Source organism: Ictalurus furcatus, chromosome 12 (assembly GCF_023375685.1).
Source record: "Ictalurus furcatus strain D&B chromosome 12, Billie_1.0, whole genome shotgun sequence".
Taxonomy (NCBI): domain Eukaryota; kingdom Metazoa; phylum Chordata; class Actinopteri; order Siluriformes; family Ictaluridae; genus Ictalurus; species Ictalurus furcatus.
In genome coordinates, this window is record NC_071266.1 from 10,469,338 (window position 1) to 10,487,787 (window position 18,450).

The 18,450-nt window shown below is 37.7% G+C and overlaps 1 protein-coding gene across 1 annotated transcript in view; it reads right to left on the reverse strand.

Annotated features, from left to right (window-relative positions):
* The window catches only part of myo10l1 (myosin X, like 1), a 51,713-nt gene extending 38,746 nt beyond the window's left edge, over positions 1–12,967 (reverse strand). Inside the window, exon 1 of the mRNA XM_053638170.1 lies at positions 12,411–12,967. Coding sequence (XP_053494145.1) covers positions 12,411–12,431 — 21 coding nt within the window. The 5' untranslated portion in view covers positions 12,432–12,967. The remainder of the gene's footprint in view (positions 1–12,410) is intronic.
* Positions 12,968–18,450: the final 5,483 nt, after the last annotated feature.

The window sequence follows — 18,450 nt, forward strand, 5'->3', positions numbered from 1 at the left end:
AATTCTCAATATTACACATAGCTACATAATATATATTATATAGTGTCCCAAAAGCATCATAAAGATCATCTGAGGTGCTCGCACTACTATTTAACAATGATCTTAATGCTGTGATGTTTTAGGAACACTGCACCTGAACTAGTACGAGAAACAAGAACAGGAATTACTGACCAAATAAGGAAAGCGGCGTGCGCACGGGAGAAATACAAGGCTGTCCAGCCATTTTTGACCTGTCTATAACAAAAAAAACTATGAAGCACTAACATTGTCACTTCCTGTCCTCCATCCTTTCTCTTTACTACCCTCGTCTTTGCCTTTCTTTTTTTTTCTTTCTCCTTGTTCTCTCTTCTCCGCTTCATAACTGTTAATGCAGCAGTATAGAAATGCCAAAGCGCTGCACTTTGCGCTTCTGAGCAGCTTTGAAATATAAATGAGAGCGGGAGGGAAAGAGAACTTCAGATGTGTACAGACACAGGAAGTCAGATTTACATTATGAGGAAGAAAGCAGGGAATTAAAACAGAAATAACTGCAGACGCCATCCTCATGATAAATCAGCATCTAAATCAAACTTTTTTTTTAGTTTAAGGCCCCCTACTTTCAGTAAATTAGCTTTAAAAAAAATGCCTAGAAGGCTATTTGATTTTGGATTGCTGTTAATTATTCATTCGACTTACTCTGTACTTTTCCTCGGACTCTTTGATACCTCACAAGAAGCAGCGAGAAGAAGTGACACGTTAGGCGATTTGTTGAAGGCTCCAAAATGGCAGCCCATAAACACCATAATCAGCGGGATAATGTGGACACCCACACAGGCATTTCAGCCCTCTTTATTATTATAGAAACCACAGGGGAAAGCGTCCGAGCTAAATCAGGAAACTGTAAGCCTCTGGTTTAATGGGTAGAGTGTTAATTACACCGAGGATCCATCATTTGCTCACTTACTCATGAAGGCAGAGAAAGGAAACAAGCTAACAGTTTTAACCTTGCACCTCAAAATATGACTGGTTTCAACAAGCCTGACTTGAACAAACGTTCCAGATCAGCACAACGTATTTAAGACTTTTCTTTAGCAATTTGTACATTTTCCTTTACACTACTGTGTGTACATTTTTGTATGCCATGTAAGTAACATGCTTTGAAAAGGAGCTAGCTTCATGTCACAGTCCCTGCGTATGTTCTGTTCTTGGTGATCAGAATTTTCTAAATTTCTTTAGAAATTTAGAACTTCTCTAAAAATTCAAGTGCGCCTGGAATAAGGGACGGGCAATATGTTAATATAATAGCAATATTGTGATATACTATACTATACTATGACACAATACGCTTTTCTTATTTGTCACACTTTTATTTTTTACATAATAATTAGAAAATCATGACGCAGCAACATAGTTTTATGTCAAACTATGGATGGAATTGTTAAAATCTTTCGTTTTGAAAATTTTTTACACAATTACATTTTTTTTTCTTTGTATTCATTAAATGAAAGTATCAATAAACTCAGTTATTTAAAAAAAAAGTTTCCTACCAAACCTATATATTGTGATACATGTGATCAGGAATTGTAGAAATGTCCTCAAGTATCGTCATATGAATTTTTTTTGCCACCCTTTCCTGAAATATAGTAAATATGTAACCTCTGTAAATGTATAACTTGAGCCATCCTGTAAAGATTTTACACACATGGCTAGTTGAAGGGGGGGAATAAAAACCAAGCTGTCATATATAGAATAAAATGATGAATTGATAATCAATTTTTCAATATCATGGCACTGTGAATCGATATCGTACTGAATCCTATGGGGCCCGATGATACCCACCCCCTGCTGCTGTATGCTTTCAGGAGCATCAAAAGGATGATGTTGGTGCTGACAAGATTGTGTGTAATGTACGAAGGACAAACAGTCTCCATAATAACCTAATACAGCATGTTAATGCAGCTGTGGTGGACACAAAGAGATTAAGGATTGCCTGGGGCTACACACACACACACACACACACACACGGTCACTGTCACAGGTGGTGGGGTGGGAAGATGAATGATTATGGGATGGAAATGCACAGCAAATATTTTTGCTGTGTTCAAGATTAAGATTAAAATTTTTCTGCGGCTGTCTGGTGGCTATTTCATTTGTTTTTTCAAAGATTAGGTTATGTTTCCTTCCTTTTTATAAACTGGAACCACTTCATATGGCTCAATCCCTGATCATTTTGTGCTATTAAGGGGGAAAAAATCTATCTTTTATGGCACGTCATTATACACACATCTGAGAATAAATACAAAATGGAGCAAAAAAAAAGGGAAAGGAAAAGAAAAATATACTTCGCATCCCCCAACAGTTGGTTCCTGAATGAAAAAATGAAAATGTATGCTAGCTCTATTAAAAAAAAATTACAAGGAAAAATATTTAAAAATAAGAAAAAGATTAGACAGTCTTGATTTTTGTTAGTTCTAACGACGAAGGGATGTCTGTGAAACCCAACACACTGCTGTAAATAAAATATTTACTTTGTCGTCTTCATTTTTGTCATAAGGGTGTGCTAACTTTTGCACTCATAATAGCATACAGTTACACAACTGAAAACAAATTCATACTGAGTGATGTCTGTGATCTCTCTCTTGCTCTCTCTCTCTCTCTCTCACACACACACACACACGCACATATACAACCTGAAATACTTTCCCAGAATCTCGTCATTGCCTCTGATGTCATAATAACATGTTTAACTGCAGCTGGAAAGATAAACCACAGCTGGTTAAAGTGTGAGGCTGGGAAGAGGCGGTCTCATCGTTACCCATTTTTTAAAAAGCCTGTAATTTTGGACGTGATGTTTGTTTTTTAATTTATACATCAGCTTTCTATTTCTTTCTCCCCTCTCTCGACAGACGGTTAAGATCCTCAGCTGAGAATGGACTGAACTGAAACCCCATACACACACACACACACACACACACACACACACACACATACACAAACACACACACACATACACAGAGACAACTGACACACTGTGCATACACGTTATCCTTTACTATAACCTGTAATCAAAATCACAGCCGGATCCAAACCCCGGAGAAAACCTGTAATCATGGACTCACAGTAAACAGAGAGAAAGCATTACACATGTACAGTACAGGTGCATCTCAAAACATTAGAATGTCGTGGAAAAGTTCATTTTTTTCTGTAATTTAATTCAAAAAGTGGAACTTTCATACATTCTAGATTCATTACACAAAAAGTGAAATATTTGAAGCCTTTTTTTTGTTTTATTCATGATGATTACGGCTTACAGCTCATGGAAATCAAAAATCCAGTATGTCAAAATATTAGAGTAAAGAATTTATAATACAGAAATGTCAACCTGAGAAGATCTCTAATCAGCTAATTAACTCAAAACACCTGCAAAGGTTTCCTGAGCCTTTATTCTCTCAGTCTGGTTCAGTACACAACCACAATCATGGTGAAGAGGAAAGTAAATGTTGCATTTCATTTGGAAATCAAGGTCCCCGAGTGTGGAGGAAGAGTGGAGAGACACAGAATCCAAGTAGCTTGAAGTCCTGTGTGAAGTTTCCACAGTCAGTGATGATTTGGGGTGCCATGTCATCTGCTGGTGTTGGTCCACTGTGTTTTCTCAAGTCCAGAGTCAATGCAGCATCTACCAGGAGATATTAGGGCACTTCATGCTTCCATCTGCTGACGAGCTTTATGGAGATGCTGATTTCCTTTTCCAGCAGGACTTGGCACCTGCTCACAGTGCCAAAACTACCAGTAACTGGTTTGCTGAGCATTGTATTACTGTGCTTGATTGGCCAGCCGACTCGCCTGACCTGAACCGCATAGAGAATCTATGAGAGACACCAGACCCAACAATACAGATGAGCTGAAGGCCGCTATCAAAGCAACCTGGGCTTCCAGAACACCTCAGCAGTGCCACAGGATGATTGCCTCCATGCCACGCCGCATTGATGCAATAATTCGTACAAAAGGAGCTCTGACCAAGTATTGAGTACATAAATGAACATACTTTTCAGAAGGTCGACATTTCTGTATTATAAATTCTTTATTCTAATATTTTAAGATACTGGATTTTTGATTTCCATGAGCTGTAAGTTGTAATCAAGATTAAAACAAAAAAAGGCTTGAAATATTTCACTTTATGTGTAATGAATCTAGAAAATATAAAAGCTCCACTTTTTGAATTAAATCATAGAAAAAAACAAACTTTTCCATGATATAAATTTTTTTTTTGAGATGCACCGGTATAGTACATAACTGTTACAACATATACAAAGCACTGCAAAGGGTAATTTGTGAGGGATAAAACACTGTGTCGTGGTGACAGCATGGTGTGTTAAAGCAGAGCTACTCTTACCACCATGAAGTTAGTTATTTTCCTATAAAACCATGTCCTAAAATGTTTTAACACCACTCTAACACCACTGCAACTTGCCAACAATTAAGATTTTGAAAAATATTGTTGACGCATTACACTTTTAATCATTTATAAATTTCACATTGTGGAGTGTCGACAAAACAAATTCTTGTTCTCACTCACAGAACTCTAAACAAAACTAAGACAAAAAAAATTCAATCAAACTTCTCTCTCTCTCTCTCTTTCTCTCTCTCTTTCTCTCTCTCTCAGACATTTTCTGTGTTAAAAAAGGCGTGACCTGTGGATGAAATGACCCAGTAAATCGCTTTCTGTCCCCCTGTCCCTCGCTCTCCCTCTGTTTTATTGCTTTTCTTCCTTCTGTGTGTCTCCTGCTCTAATTTACACCGAAAAAAAGGAGAACACGACATCTCCTGAATGCCAAGCAGCCTTGGAAGCCTGTCACGTGTCTGTCAAACGAAGTCAATTATGGCGCGTCCACTGGTGTGTCTCTGTATGACGAAGGCGTGAATAAACGAATCAGATATGATGAGCAATAAGGGACACCTGTTCTTGCTAAAAATGTACACACTATACACTGAAAATAGACCAAAAATAACAAACGTATATTCATGTATGCCATGCCAAATTTGCCAAAATTGTCTCTTCAGCAAACAACACACACTTTCACACAAACACTCAAGATGGTTTATGCTAGGAATCAGGAAATATAATCTATGTGAACACCAAATTCACACCATAAGCACCATATGGAGTACATAATCTTGGCATATTACAATCACAAGATGTAACCATCTAACTGAAATATAATATTTAGCGTATATTCTGTAGCACTGACACATGCTGATCCAGTGATGGACGAGTTATACACGACTCTATAAATGTCCGTCAACAAGCAAACAGCACACAGGAAAACGAGTGAATGAGAGGGAGATGAAATCTACAGTCCATCCATCACACATAACCGAGAAAAGGAGAGAAGAGAAAAGACAAGACGAGAAGCTCTTTAGTCAGCATCAGACTGAGAAATGGCAAGAGGGGAAATGAACCGAGCATGACGAAAGGAGGACGGAAGAGAGAATCAAGAGAAAGAGGGAGAGAAAGCAGTATAGAGAGAATGGGATAGAATGAGAGAGAGGGAAACAAATCAATGCATTCCCTGAGACAAAACTGCTTTTGAAAAATAGGTCATACATCCTTCCTAAAACCAGAACAAGAAAGAGCTGGAGAAAGGAAAAAAGAGAGAGAGACAGCGAGTGAGTAAGAGAAAGAGAGAGAGAGAGAGAGAGAGAGAGAGAAAAGCTGTTATGAGCTCCAATGCTAAGTGCAAAATGTCACAATGCTAAAACCAAAAAAGAAAGAGAGCTGAGTCTGACCGTGACATTTCCACTTCAATCTAATCACCTGCCACCACATACACAAACGCACACACACACACACACACATACACACATGCAAACACACACACACACACACACACCTACACACACATAATCAGAGGTACCAGAATGGGGAGGAAGCTTAGGACAATTCCTAACTAACAAAGTGACCACTTCGTGATGTCGGGATTTTGTAGGGTTCAGCAAACGACACAAAGAACGTACTTTCCAGCGTCCTAAAAAAATTCTATGAATGACTTCCTACTATTATAGCAACATTTTCAGAACGTAAGACCAACACAAGACCAAACAATTCACGTTTGTTCAGGATTGTCACAATGACAATGTTTTCTTTATTTTGTCCTAAGGTTAAGAAAACTTTTGCACTCAGCCTATTGCACTCTCTCTCTCTGTCTGTCTGTCTGTCTCTCCCTCTCTCTCTCTTTGTGGTTATAAATAGTGTTTGGAGTGTGTGTGGAGTGTGTGTGGTGAACGTCTGAACCACAGACTCCTGTCTAATAAGGCTTTATTTGCGTATTTTTGGATCCGTACCAATCCCCTCACCGCACTCTGCCCTGCTTATGATAGTCTACTCATGGCGGGGGGCGCGGGGGGGGGGGGCAGAGGGGGGGCGCGGTGCAACCACAGGCGTCAGTATTCCACAACTGAACCACACCCTGATCTCTCTCTCTCTCTCTCTCTCTCACACACACACACACACACAGACTTCACATTTTCACATGTGCACATTACAAATTAACATTAGGACTATGCAGTATGATGATATACAATGTAATATAACAAAATAACAGTACACATACAGATATTGCAGGTATCGAGATATCTTTTAGAACATTAATGTTTTTAAAATAAAAATTACAAACTGATTGGAAGCAGCTGATCTTATGCAGGGTTTTATTTATTTATTTTACTGAAGTAGTACTGAATCTTTATAATTGTAAAATGTTGAAATTTTCCTCCAATGAATTTTTACAGATGTTAAATAAATAAAAAATATTTCAGTTTTTAAAAAATAAAATGCAAGGGTAATATATCAATGTCCTCTTTTTTCCCCCATGCATATCATGCATTATAGAAATGTCTTTAAGCATTGTGACATGATATTTTAATTTCATTTCCTTTCATGTTCATTCTTATATCACATTCATTTTTGCATATTTATCCAAATAAATTATTCCGAAACTTTCTGACATATGTTCATTGAATAAATACGGGTCACTTGTAGAAACTGGTACACCAATTTCTTTTTTAATTGTGTAATTAATTTTTAATTGTGTAATTGTCTAATGACATCTAAAAAGCAAATTTATGTCAGTGTTACTTTTAATTTTTTTTGCATTTATTGTTGCTCTTCTTTCTTTGTCTGAACGTGTAATGCTGTTTTGATTGTATTGGACATAGAGCTTCTACAGTATCATGATGTCATACCCTATGTAGTGAGCATATATGCTGAGTAGGAGTGTAGCAGTTTGGGATTTGGATGATAAAATTTTTCACATAGATCTCAGGTAGGTCGTCAAGCTGAATTTCAGCTTCTATGCAGGGCCGGCCCGAGGGGTTGTGGGGCCCTAGGCGAGATCATGAATAATGGCCCCACTGATGTAACAACTGTCATAGCACTGGAATTTGGCACGTGAAGGGCACATAACAATTACATTTTCCATATTTAAGTGTATAAATGTTTATTAAGTGCAACATATTCAATGTAATAATACAACAAGTGTATCGGAACTATATGTATAAAATACACATATTGAAACAAATATATTAAATTATAACTGAACTTGAAAAATGAAACAAAATAAATATACATAAAACCCAACTCAATAAAATGAAATAAAAATCCAAATAAAATATAAATAAAAAATATAAGCACGATTCACACAGATAGCAGATCTTATCAGAAAGGCTACAGATCTCTTCTAGATCTCCTCTTCTCTTCTCTAGATTTTTACTTCGTGTGACTTCTATGCTGCAAAGTCATCAATCACCTCATCATATGATACTGTCTCACATGTTTCATGATTAACACTTGCATGATGAACAGCAAGTCCAGCTAAGCGCTCCAGGGCCATCGTGGATCTCAGGTATTTCCGCATAGACCCTAGTTAGTACATAAATAAAGTCAGAGAGTACAGTTAAAAAAAACAAAAATAAAGCATGTAATCAAAGGTGTAATTCTAAGTGTATAACATTCAAACATGCATAAATATGGAGAAATGTATGATACATTAAGTATTTCAAATACTTTAATGGCTTTAAAATAAACGCAGCAGAAAACTTTATTGCATTAGGCCTCAGTGGGAGATGGGTATAATTATCATTTACTAAAACAGGAGTATTAATAATGCAGTAATTAATAATGTCAAGCAGAACATACCTTTACTTTGAGCTTGCTTTTCTTCATCTGCTTTTCTTTTGTTTTTTCCTTCATTCGGTTCCCGAAAGATACCGTTTAGGTGCCATGCTATACCACAACTATCATGTCTGTAGCGTTCTTTCTTTTTTCTATTAGTTTAATTAAAATGAATCACATCTTTTGATGTAACATGTGACAAGACATGAGAATATTGGGATCATTCCAATCAAGAATAATGAGACTTATCTTTTTTTTTACAGAATGCCTTTTCTGTCATGCATTTTACTTATGCTTATGCGTAGTACTACATATTCGTAAAGAGTAAGCAGCGCCAAATACTAAAATAGGACATTTCCCCGCATTTCTGTCGAACATGAGCAATGAGCATTTTGGAGCAAAGCATGGAATCCCATGGATACAAATAATTACGGCACTTGAGTTCTCCTCAATCCATCGCTGCGTGAATAAATTATGCAAATTACTGTGATACTGTGATATTAATGTTTACTGATTCTAGTTATACTAATGTTTTGTATTTTTTTGTCATTTCCAGTAATTTGTCATGTTATTTAGAACTCATCCTTTTACTTGCGTAATATGGATGAGTTATTTAGTCCTCATCGTTTTGGTGATTTGTGCGTTATTTATTGAGAGTATGTGTTTAACGCACTTTCTGCTCATTGCATGAAAACGTGAAATCAGGAAAACCTTGAAGTCAGATGGGCCCAGCTGGCAAGTCGGGGCCCCAGGCGACCCGCCTGTTTCGCCTGTTGGACAGGCCGGCCCTGCTTATAGGTAAATAAATCCAAACAAACTAAAATGCTAAAATGGACAGTGGATTGGTGGATGGACAGTGGATCCTAAATTGTCCCAATGTGTGAATAAGTAATGTGATGGATTTCCAGGGTTTGTCAACTGACAGATGGCAGTCTAGAAGCAAGTATTGTAGAGAACCAAGCTGAAAAAATACTCTAGAAGAGCCATCCAATGTATGAAAAAAAGACTGGTTGTAGTTCAGCTACTCCAGTTTTTGAAATGTGAACTAGTACAGCTTCTGTAGCAGATCCTCCGTTGTGGTTTTTATCCAATCACATGCATTTATGTTAATTATTTAGCTGAAGGCAGCTCATTGGACCAGAGACTAGCTACCCAGATAGAGATATTAGGATAAAATGGAAAGAGTTTTCACAGATTTTTCATTTCATATAACCTCTCTGGTCCAATTAGTGAACTGATATTGAAGGTCAGTAGCTTGAAACAAAGTGCAGATTTGATATTGACTCTGTGGCTTGTTTTCGGTTTGCCAGATCAGACTTGTAGGTTTAAAAATACCCACTGCAGAATTGGAACAAAGTAAAATCCAAGACAGTCAAGGCCAAGATTTAGGAAATACTGTAGATCAATAAAAATAGAAACGCCCTTCCATCCTGCATCCCTTGGCACACCATACACAATGAAAAAACAGTTCTGAGATCAACAGTCTTGCAGTTTCTTACACGGTTTGGCTTAACTCTATGGCCTACAAATAAATTCCTTTCACATACAGTTTTCCTACACACATCTGAGATACAGAACAAATCAACAAATTCCATTAGATTTAGATTCGAAGCCGTCTTCACTGTTTGACTCTGTTTGGTATAAACTGTGCACATGCTTTTGTAGAACAACTGTTTTAAGCCTTAAAAAAGGGAACTAGGACCATGAGGAGGTTTAGTATATCCAACCTTCTTTCCACTCTTGCTGTGGGGTGTTGAGTCACTGAGAGACAGAAAGACTCAGACAGACAGACAGACAGCGAGAAGTGTGATATCAGGGCCACAAAATGTACACCTCAGTAGTCACGGATACAAAGAGCACAGTGATGGAATCAGGAAGTGGAGTGCAGATAAACACCTCAGGAATTAGATAAGCATCTTTCAGAGCAGTGTTTTTTTTGGTGGCTTATGTGCTCCAGTAAGCCTTAAAGGTCTTAAATGTGGGCCTTGAATGCTCAGGGGCGTGTCCCACTTTGTCCTCTGGGGGGGACAATTTAATCCTTGACCCCTAAGAATGACGAGTTGCATTGCATTATGGTCTGTCAGGAGTGGATAAACCATACATTTATTAGCTAGCCCACAAGGCAAATGGAATCTCTAGCATGATGCCCAGTCCAATGATGTGGTTGACTGGAAACTCACTAGTTTAAAAGGTGGTAGCTAAAGTAATGCAATAATGTATGCTGAGCTAACCAGCTAGTTATGTGAATTAACCCAGACTAAAGGAAATGAATTAGTATATGATCATTATCCTCTTCTAACTGTAGCAAATCCCACATGCGATCTTGCGAAAAAGTCAGTAGCTGGATGTAGGTCAGTATTTGGAGGTTGGAGGTCAATATTTTGGCTATGAGCTGTGGTGTTCTTTTCTCGCATCACACAAAAGACATCAGTGGTTATCGTTTTTATTTTCTCATTTACTTTCTCTGGTTGATGAATCTGCCTGTCCAGGCTACTGAATTGTCCACTTCTGACCTATGTATCCAGGACAAACTGAAGAGAATCAGGCTTGAGGTTTGGTAGAAGTCTAATTCATACTGACATGAATCTTGTGGTTGGGTCATAATGATATTTTTGGGTGTAGCTTTTGGGGTAAGGAAGTATATCCACCCCCAAAGCCAGGAAATGGTAGTCACTGGTATGCTGTTAGTTTGTTCGCTGAATCCTGTCTTAAACAGATTACCTACTGACTGGTTAAAAAACAACAACAATCAACCCCCTTGTAAACCTGGCACCCACCTTTTCGCCTCCTTATCTTTATATCACTTAAGATGTTCATTATCAGTTCTATAATTTCATCCAAGAGATTTTCATCTGAAATTTTATATGGAGTTCTTCATATTTCAACCTTCAGAAATGACAAATCTAACCCAACTACAAGATCATGACAGTGTCTTTACGCCACCTCTGGACGGTGAGAATGCTTAAACAGTTGGATCACTCGGGTGTCCACGATGCATTGCGTTTAAATTTGAGAATTTACGGAAACGAGCCAAAATCTTCTAACTGAAGTAGCAGCAACTCCTGGCCAAACTAATACTCAAGTGGCCTGTCTGTTGCTAAATTCTATGGAGTTAGAATAATGCCATTAGAAAAGTGACTTTAAGTGCAAAGATCTGAATTTGAATGTCATTATTTTGAATTTGTATCGAACCATCTGTCAATTTTGCGATTTGAAAAAGAGTCAAAGGCAAAGAGTCAAACAGTTGGGGGGGGGGGGTGTTTTTCATACTAAATCATAAGGTTGAATGCTTTTTAGAAATGTATGACATGCATGCTTCATTTTGAATTTGAAACATTCAATCATACACCCTTGAGCTTGAAATTCTGTTTCAGATTTTAGATTGCTTTTTTGCAAACCATGTATGATTCCCATTCAAAACAGTAACATTTAAATTAATATCTTTACATTGAAATTAATTGTTCTAATAGCATGATTCTAACTCCATAAAATTACTCTTATTCACATGATAATCATGGCATTTATCAGGCTCAATAAAACAGGAATAAAAACCCATCCTTCCAGCCGTCAATCCCTTCAACCCAACAACACCCTCCTCCTCGTCCTCCTCGTCCTCCACCTCCTCCTCAACACCAACCACTGGCTCTACGCTGTTCAATTCTAATCTCCAAATATGTCACTGGAAATATGTATTATTAGTAGTCCTACAGAACAGCATGACATTATATCTCAGCACCGTGTCTAGAAATGGAAATCGTAAACCAGGCCTATGTGTGGAAGGGAAGATATCCATCCATCCTATTTAAACATCCGTGGTGTGGGTGTGAACAGCAAATGTGAGACTGATGTTTCAGTGCGTATTGGACATTTTAACCTGTGCACATCTGTATAAGCTGTAAGATATAGACAGAATGCATGCATTCGACCCAGATCGATGTCTAAACTTGCACGTGCCTTGCATGAGCCCTCTTAATCTTGAATAAATGAAAATGTGCAACATACACGTGCTCTAAAATTCTCCTCTTTCCTTAAAAATATTATTCTGTTTTACTGGGAGTATGTGTTATCATCATCATCATCATCTTCTTCACCATCTTCATAATGCCATCTGCATTATAGTCTATATATACACACCCCTGCATTATAGGTGTTGCATGCATGCATACAATGCATACATGAAACAATATTTTCACACCGGATCATCTCATAGGATACAGATTTGAAAGCAATCACAAGCATTAAATATTTTTTTTAATTAGCTCACCTCTGCAAAGAACGCATCCATATTTTAACCGCGCGACAGGCCGCTGATCCTGGTCTCACCCAATAAATCAATGATGCTCGTGATACGGAGAGAGGGAGAGACAGACAGAGAGAGAGAGGGAGAGAGAGACAGCGAGAGAGAGAGAGAGAGAGAGAGAGAGAGAGAGACCGGTTTACGCTTCCCGCATAGCCGGCGCGCGCACCGGGCCCGAAGCATCCACGCCTTTTCCTTGATCCTATCACTCGAGATCTTCACTTTATATTACAAAAGGGACGGTGGCCTTTCCTTTCCTCTCTTTCCTCTCCTTTTTCCCCCTCAAAGGTCCCTCAGAGGTCCGTCCTCCTCCGGTGTCCTCGGCAGAATGAATGAGGGGCGGTACCTCAAAGCCAACCTCCCCCTCCAAACCCAACCAGCATCCTGCACATATATGCTAAGCTAACGTTTCCATTTGTGTTCATCATGTCACGCTATAAAATGTATATGCAGGTAGATATATAGGTTGTGTAAACGACTGTGCGTTTATGTACACGCAGCGCGAGCCTGTGATCTATTACAGCATTCTCTTGGCGTGCGCCTGAGCTGGAGTCGCGCGAGCGCCTTGGGTAGGTCAGGTTGCCATGGCAGCGCTGCTGCACAACGAGATAACCGTTAAAATGTCTGTTAGCTCATATGTTAGCATGCAATAATAAAAAATGAATGTTTTAGATTATTATATTTAAATAATAAATTATTTATATTGTTATATTTATAGGGTAAACGTAAAATGTTCTTTTTAACAAGTTGCCACACTGCTTCATTTTTTTCTTGATCTAATCTAATCTAGGCTAAATACAAGAATGTTGTAATAATAATAATAATAATAATAATAATAATAATAATAATAATACCAGAGCACTTTTCCAAAATCTCAATCTGCTTTGAAAGTTTATACAAAGGATAAAATAATCCACAATCATAAACAACACACAGTACATAAGGAGAAAAGACCTGGAGAGCTAGCCACAAAGTGATTTAAGAACCTTTACCTTCAGGATGTATGACATAATTATGCAAATTAGAAATCCTGCCTCCTATCCTAATGCCAGCACAAACAACCTAAAGCTGTGTATACTGTTCACAACTTATGGAAACTGCAAATAATTTTTTTAAATTGTCATTTCAGTCCTGTTAAAAGCCAAGAGGTCCTGTTATTAGGCTACTTACCATATAGTAGGTTTAACTAACTATGTGCCATTTCTGTACTGGTTTTATGCATATAGTTAGTGTTGCCTTGTGTGCTAAAGCTCTATTCCCAGAGTGGACAATTGCTTTAGGCCTGATGTGAGATCAGACAGAAAGAAAAATAAGAATTGTAGAAGAAAATGAAAGGATCAAAGCTCTTCTCGTCTCTCTTTTCAGTTGACTCTAAAGCACCTCTGGGTTACAGATAATATCCTTTTGGTCACATGATACAGTATCTCAATTATTTTCCAGGCTACAGGAAAAATTTAAAGCAATTCTCAGATATGATTCCATATCATATCGCTCTTGTAAGGTGAAAAAAGTTTCTTAATGCTTAAAAGCAGCACTTTGGTTGTGGTTTCTCTGTAACATGACAAGATGTGTGTTTTTTGTGTCTTATTAACTTTAAGAGAGAGCAAAATGGGATGTGTTTAACTGATAACAAGAACTAACTTTCACAGAAGATGTACAGAATTAAATGTAATTATGAGTTGATAAAAAATTATGATGTGTTATTCTTTAATTTAATTTTTATTTATTGTGGTATAAGAGGAATAAAACACTTCGGGAAGTGCAGTTTCAAGTGTGCAACTTAGATAAAAATTAGTTTGTCTTCTTCACTTGTCCTTTTGAACTAGACTATACTGTGAGGATGTTTAAAAGATTTCTTCTTCTTTATCGTTCATTCTTTAAGATATCTTTTTTTTAATATACACTTTATAGAGTCAGTTACTGATTATTCTTTAATTTGGGTAAATAGGTTTTTGAATCGCCGGGGATGCAGACGGTCACTAGTAAAGAAGACCAGGTGTATATTAATCTCTCCATGAGACAACATCCCTCTGCAGAGACCCTGGAGGATTCAGTAGCTCCACAGACACCAGTGTTGTTTATAAACCGCAGTGTCTTTGTTTCTGTAGGCATATAATATCCAGCCTCCTGCTGGGCCTGCATACTGGAGTCACAGGAATGAAGCCAAGCCTGACTTTAAGAGGAAGCCTGGCCCCTTCTGTCACATTCACCTCAATGGACAGCTTTTGTCTCTGGCATGTGTCTGGGGAGTCACATGGTCCTACTGTCTTTATTACGATAACCCCCTAAGTGACGGCTCAGTGAGAGAGCTTCACTTCTCAATTAGTCACCAGATGCTTTGGTTTTAATCTGCACTTGCTGCCAGAAATCCAGAAAGCCAGTAGAAGACATTAGAAATGCATTCAATCATTTAATCTTAAGAGCAAAGTAACATTTCTGTAGATGCTACATGGCACAGGACTCTGATTTGATGTGTACTATCATGACATCTCAGAGTAAGGTATTTACATCACATGGAGGTTAACAAATACGAATATGTTCTTTGTAATGAGCATATTATGTGTTTTAAACATTTGCAATTACAGGAATGCAACACATGACGCAACAAAAAAAGTCGCATGAGTGAGAGCATTTTACTTTCATCCAGGTGTGAGTGTGCAGTCAGGACAAAGACCAGTGCTGTGCAGTGCATTTACAGTGTTCCTGGTGGTTTAAATTAGGCTACTAGTGTGTTTATATTTTGGGAAATAGAACCAACTTAATTCAATACACTGTAAAACATTTCAGAACTTAGAAACGAATGTTCACCCGCTGCTTTAAAAACGTGAGTAAGCTCAACTTGAAGATAACCTTTGTTTCAACTTAAAAAGTTACATTTACAAGTCAAGACAATTAATTACTTTAAGTTTAACTTTTGAAAACTTATCAACTTGAGTTCAGTATCCCAAATTTGTCATGACAGTTGGAGTTAAAGAGAAGAAATAAGTTCAGGTAACTTAATGGGGCTATTATGTTTTACAGTGTATTGAAAATACACAGGTACAAATAAAAATAAGAAGTGTGCACACAGGATTAAAACAGTCCTGCATACAGCTCAAGTTGAGATACATTATGAACTGGAGTGATGAAGCTGAGGTAGAGGAACTCTCAGAGCTAGGCATTGTGTTACACCCCAATACACTTTATAAACCCCCCCCCCCCCCCCCATTGAAATCCTGTGTTAGATTTTCAAGTAAGTCAGAAGAGCTTTTCAGTTTCAGAAGAGATCAGCAAACAAAAGATCATTTGTGAACACATTATAACGAGCTGCCGGGATCAACAGCAGTGCTGCTTATTTAAAAGTCGCACACACAGTGAATCATTGATTGGACCACAGCAGGAGGATGATGACCAGCCTGAGGGTTTAACATATTAGCACATCAAGTCCTTCTGTTTCATCTTCTTGTTTTGTTGCTCTCCATTGCTCTCTATCATTCTTTCAAATATAACACTGTTCAGCTTGGATGCTTTCCACATGACTGTCTGACAACTCTAGAGATTTAAATCAGACTGTTGTGTCTGTTCTCAGGAGGGGATCGATACTTGTGTTCATTGGGTGGTGGGTAAACAGATTAATGTCAATCAAGAGCCACCAGCCAATGGCAATAACCATAAATTCCACAGGCGGAGTGTAGGGAAGCAGCCAAGGATTCCTGAAGTGCCTTTCTTTTTTCTCTTGAAGCAGAATGGCTCAGAATGTCCAAGAGATTTTGGACACCATCCAGTTTTATTAAGTAAATAATGACTACATTATGTAATGTGACTGTTACAAAGCGCTGGCACTGGAGACTCATTCAATAAATGTTTAAAAAAAAAATCTCCTCACAGAAAACTTCACCATATCAGTGATTACATGTTTTTAATCCATTTATGTAGAGCATCTGTCATCCATGTCCCTGCGTAAGCTGTTTCTATAAAATCATTCATGTTAAACCTGTGATTTGCAGCTGTATTACTGACAGAGCTGCAGCAATAGAAAATCAGTTAACACCTTCTGACCAATCAGAATTGAGATTTCAACAACGCTGTGATATAATTTGCAGTAATCTGATATAGTCATGTGCTTATTCCCAAAGCCTCTAGTCAATTTACTAAAAGGGCAAATAAACCTAATAAAGCAAATTACATTTCTAAAGATCAATAAATCCTCACATTTGTATATATTAGAAAAGTGGCTTTGTCTGCAGGTGCAATATGCAGACGATGAGTGTGTGTGTGTGTGTGTGTGTGTGTGTGTGCGTGCGTGCGTGCATGTGTATGTGTGTATGTGTGTGTGTGGGTGGGTGGGTTTGTCAGAAACACTTCCTGCTGAAATAAAACCCCATAGAAACCCTCATACAATTTGTAATGGTTTTAATGGGAATTGTATTGGTTTTAATAGAAATTAAATGGTCCCTGTGTATCTCTACTGCTAATTTGTTGCCTTCTTTTGGTGGCACGTTATGTCTAATGGATACCATTAAGGACCAATAGAACACCTTTGACATTTGGTAATGGCTTTAATGGTTATCTGATGGTTTGTAATGGTATTTCTAGTGGAAACCATTGGAATCTCTGTGATGGTTTCTGCTGGGTTTTTTTTTCAGCAGGGTTGTCTTTGATCTGACATAGAACTATTTCCCATAACACAAAAATCATGCACCATAAATATCACATGCCATCCGGTGACATGGGAAGATGATGTGGAGCTACAACACACACACACATACACAGTGCAGAATAATAAATATTAGAGATGTCACCAATTTCAAAGAGTTAAAAGACATTACATATCTGCAGTTAGAGTTTAAGTGAGGGAAAGTGAGAGGCAGAAATTTGAACCCTCAACCAGTGCTGGGAAAAAGAGAGCAAGAAAGAAATGTCCCCTCAGGCCACAGTGTGTTTGTTCAGGAATAAAGGAATAAAAAGAATTCCTCATGCTCTTACTGCAGGGATGCCAGATACAAAAATGGTAATTTAAGACCAGTCCTTTACCAAAATACAAAATCTACTCCTTACTAACCATTTCAAAAATTCAAACATCAAAACTGGCATCACAAAATATATTGTTATATTTATTCATTCATTCAACTTCAGTAAACGCTTATTGCTGGTCACGGTTACGGTGGATCCTGATAATATAATATAAATATATTATATTAATAATATCCTGATCCTGATAATATATCCTGATAATATAATATATTATATTATAATGATATAAGGATGTATTGATTCCATTTCCGATTTGCATCCTGACATGAGCCCTGACTACACTTTTAGAAAGTTTAAAAACCCTTAAGTGTTCTTTAATTGTCCCTCTGGAGAACCCCTTAAAGATTGTGGGTAGAACCATAAGACAGAGGGTTTCCCTGTCAGAAAGGAGTTTATATCTATAAATTAACCAGCTAATAAGCCTCATTAATTATCTAACGAACCTTTAAATAACCCTTGAAACCTTTTTTTTTTCAAATAAAAGTGCACCATAAGTATGCAGAGGCCCGATACTGATCCTGTACTGTTGTCTTTTTAGCAACTCTCTGTGAGTTTCTGCTTTTAGATTCTGCCGAAGAGCAGAGGTGCAGAAGATCATGGTGGGTGTTTTTGTTCTCCTCGTGTCCGTTTGTAGTTTTCTTTCCTTTATTCCAATTTTCAAGCCTTGTTCTGTGGGAGTCCCGTAGACCTGGCAACCTTAGACATTTTGCAAGGACCTGTTGATGCCTATGATAAACTAGCTTTTAAGATTTAAAAACATAAACAACATAGAAAATCTCTCAAAACAAACTTTAAAATCGTTTGATCTTTATTCTTTAAATACGCATTCCCGATATAGTGTATACAGTCTTTGAGCTGGTCATGTCCATATTGAACTCTGCTAAATCAATACTCCTTTGTTAAAGCTAGACAGCAGCGAACCTTTTATCCTGTAGTTAAGTACTACGACATGTCCAGAGGTAAAGACATGATGGTGCTCAGACTGACAGCAGAA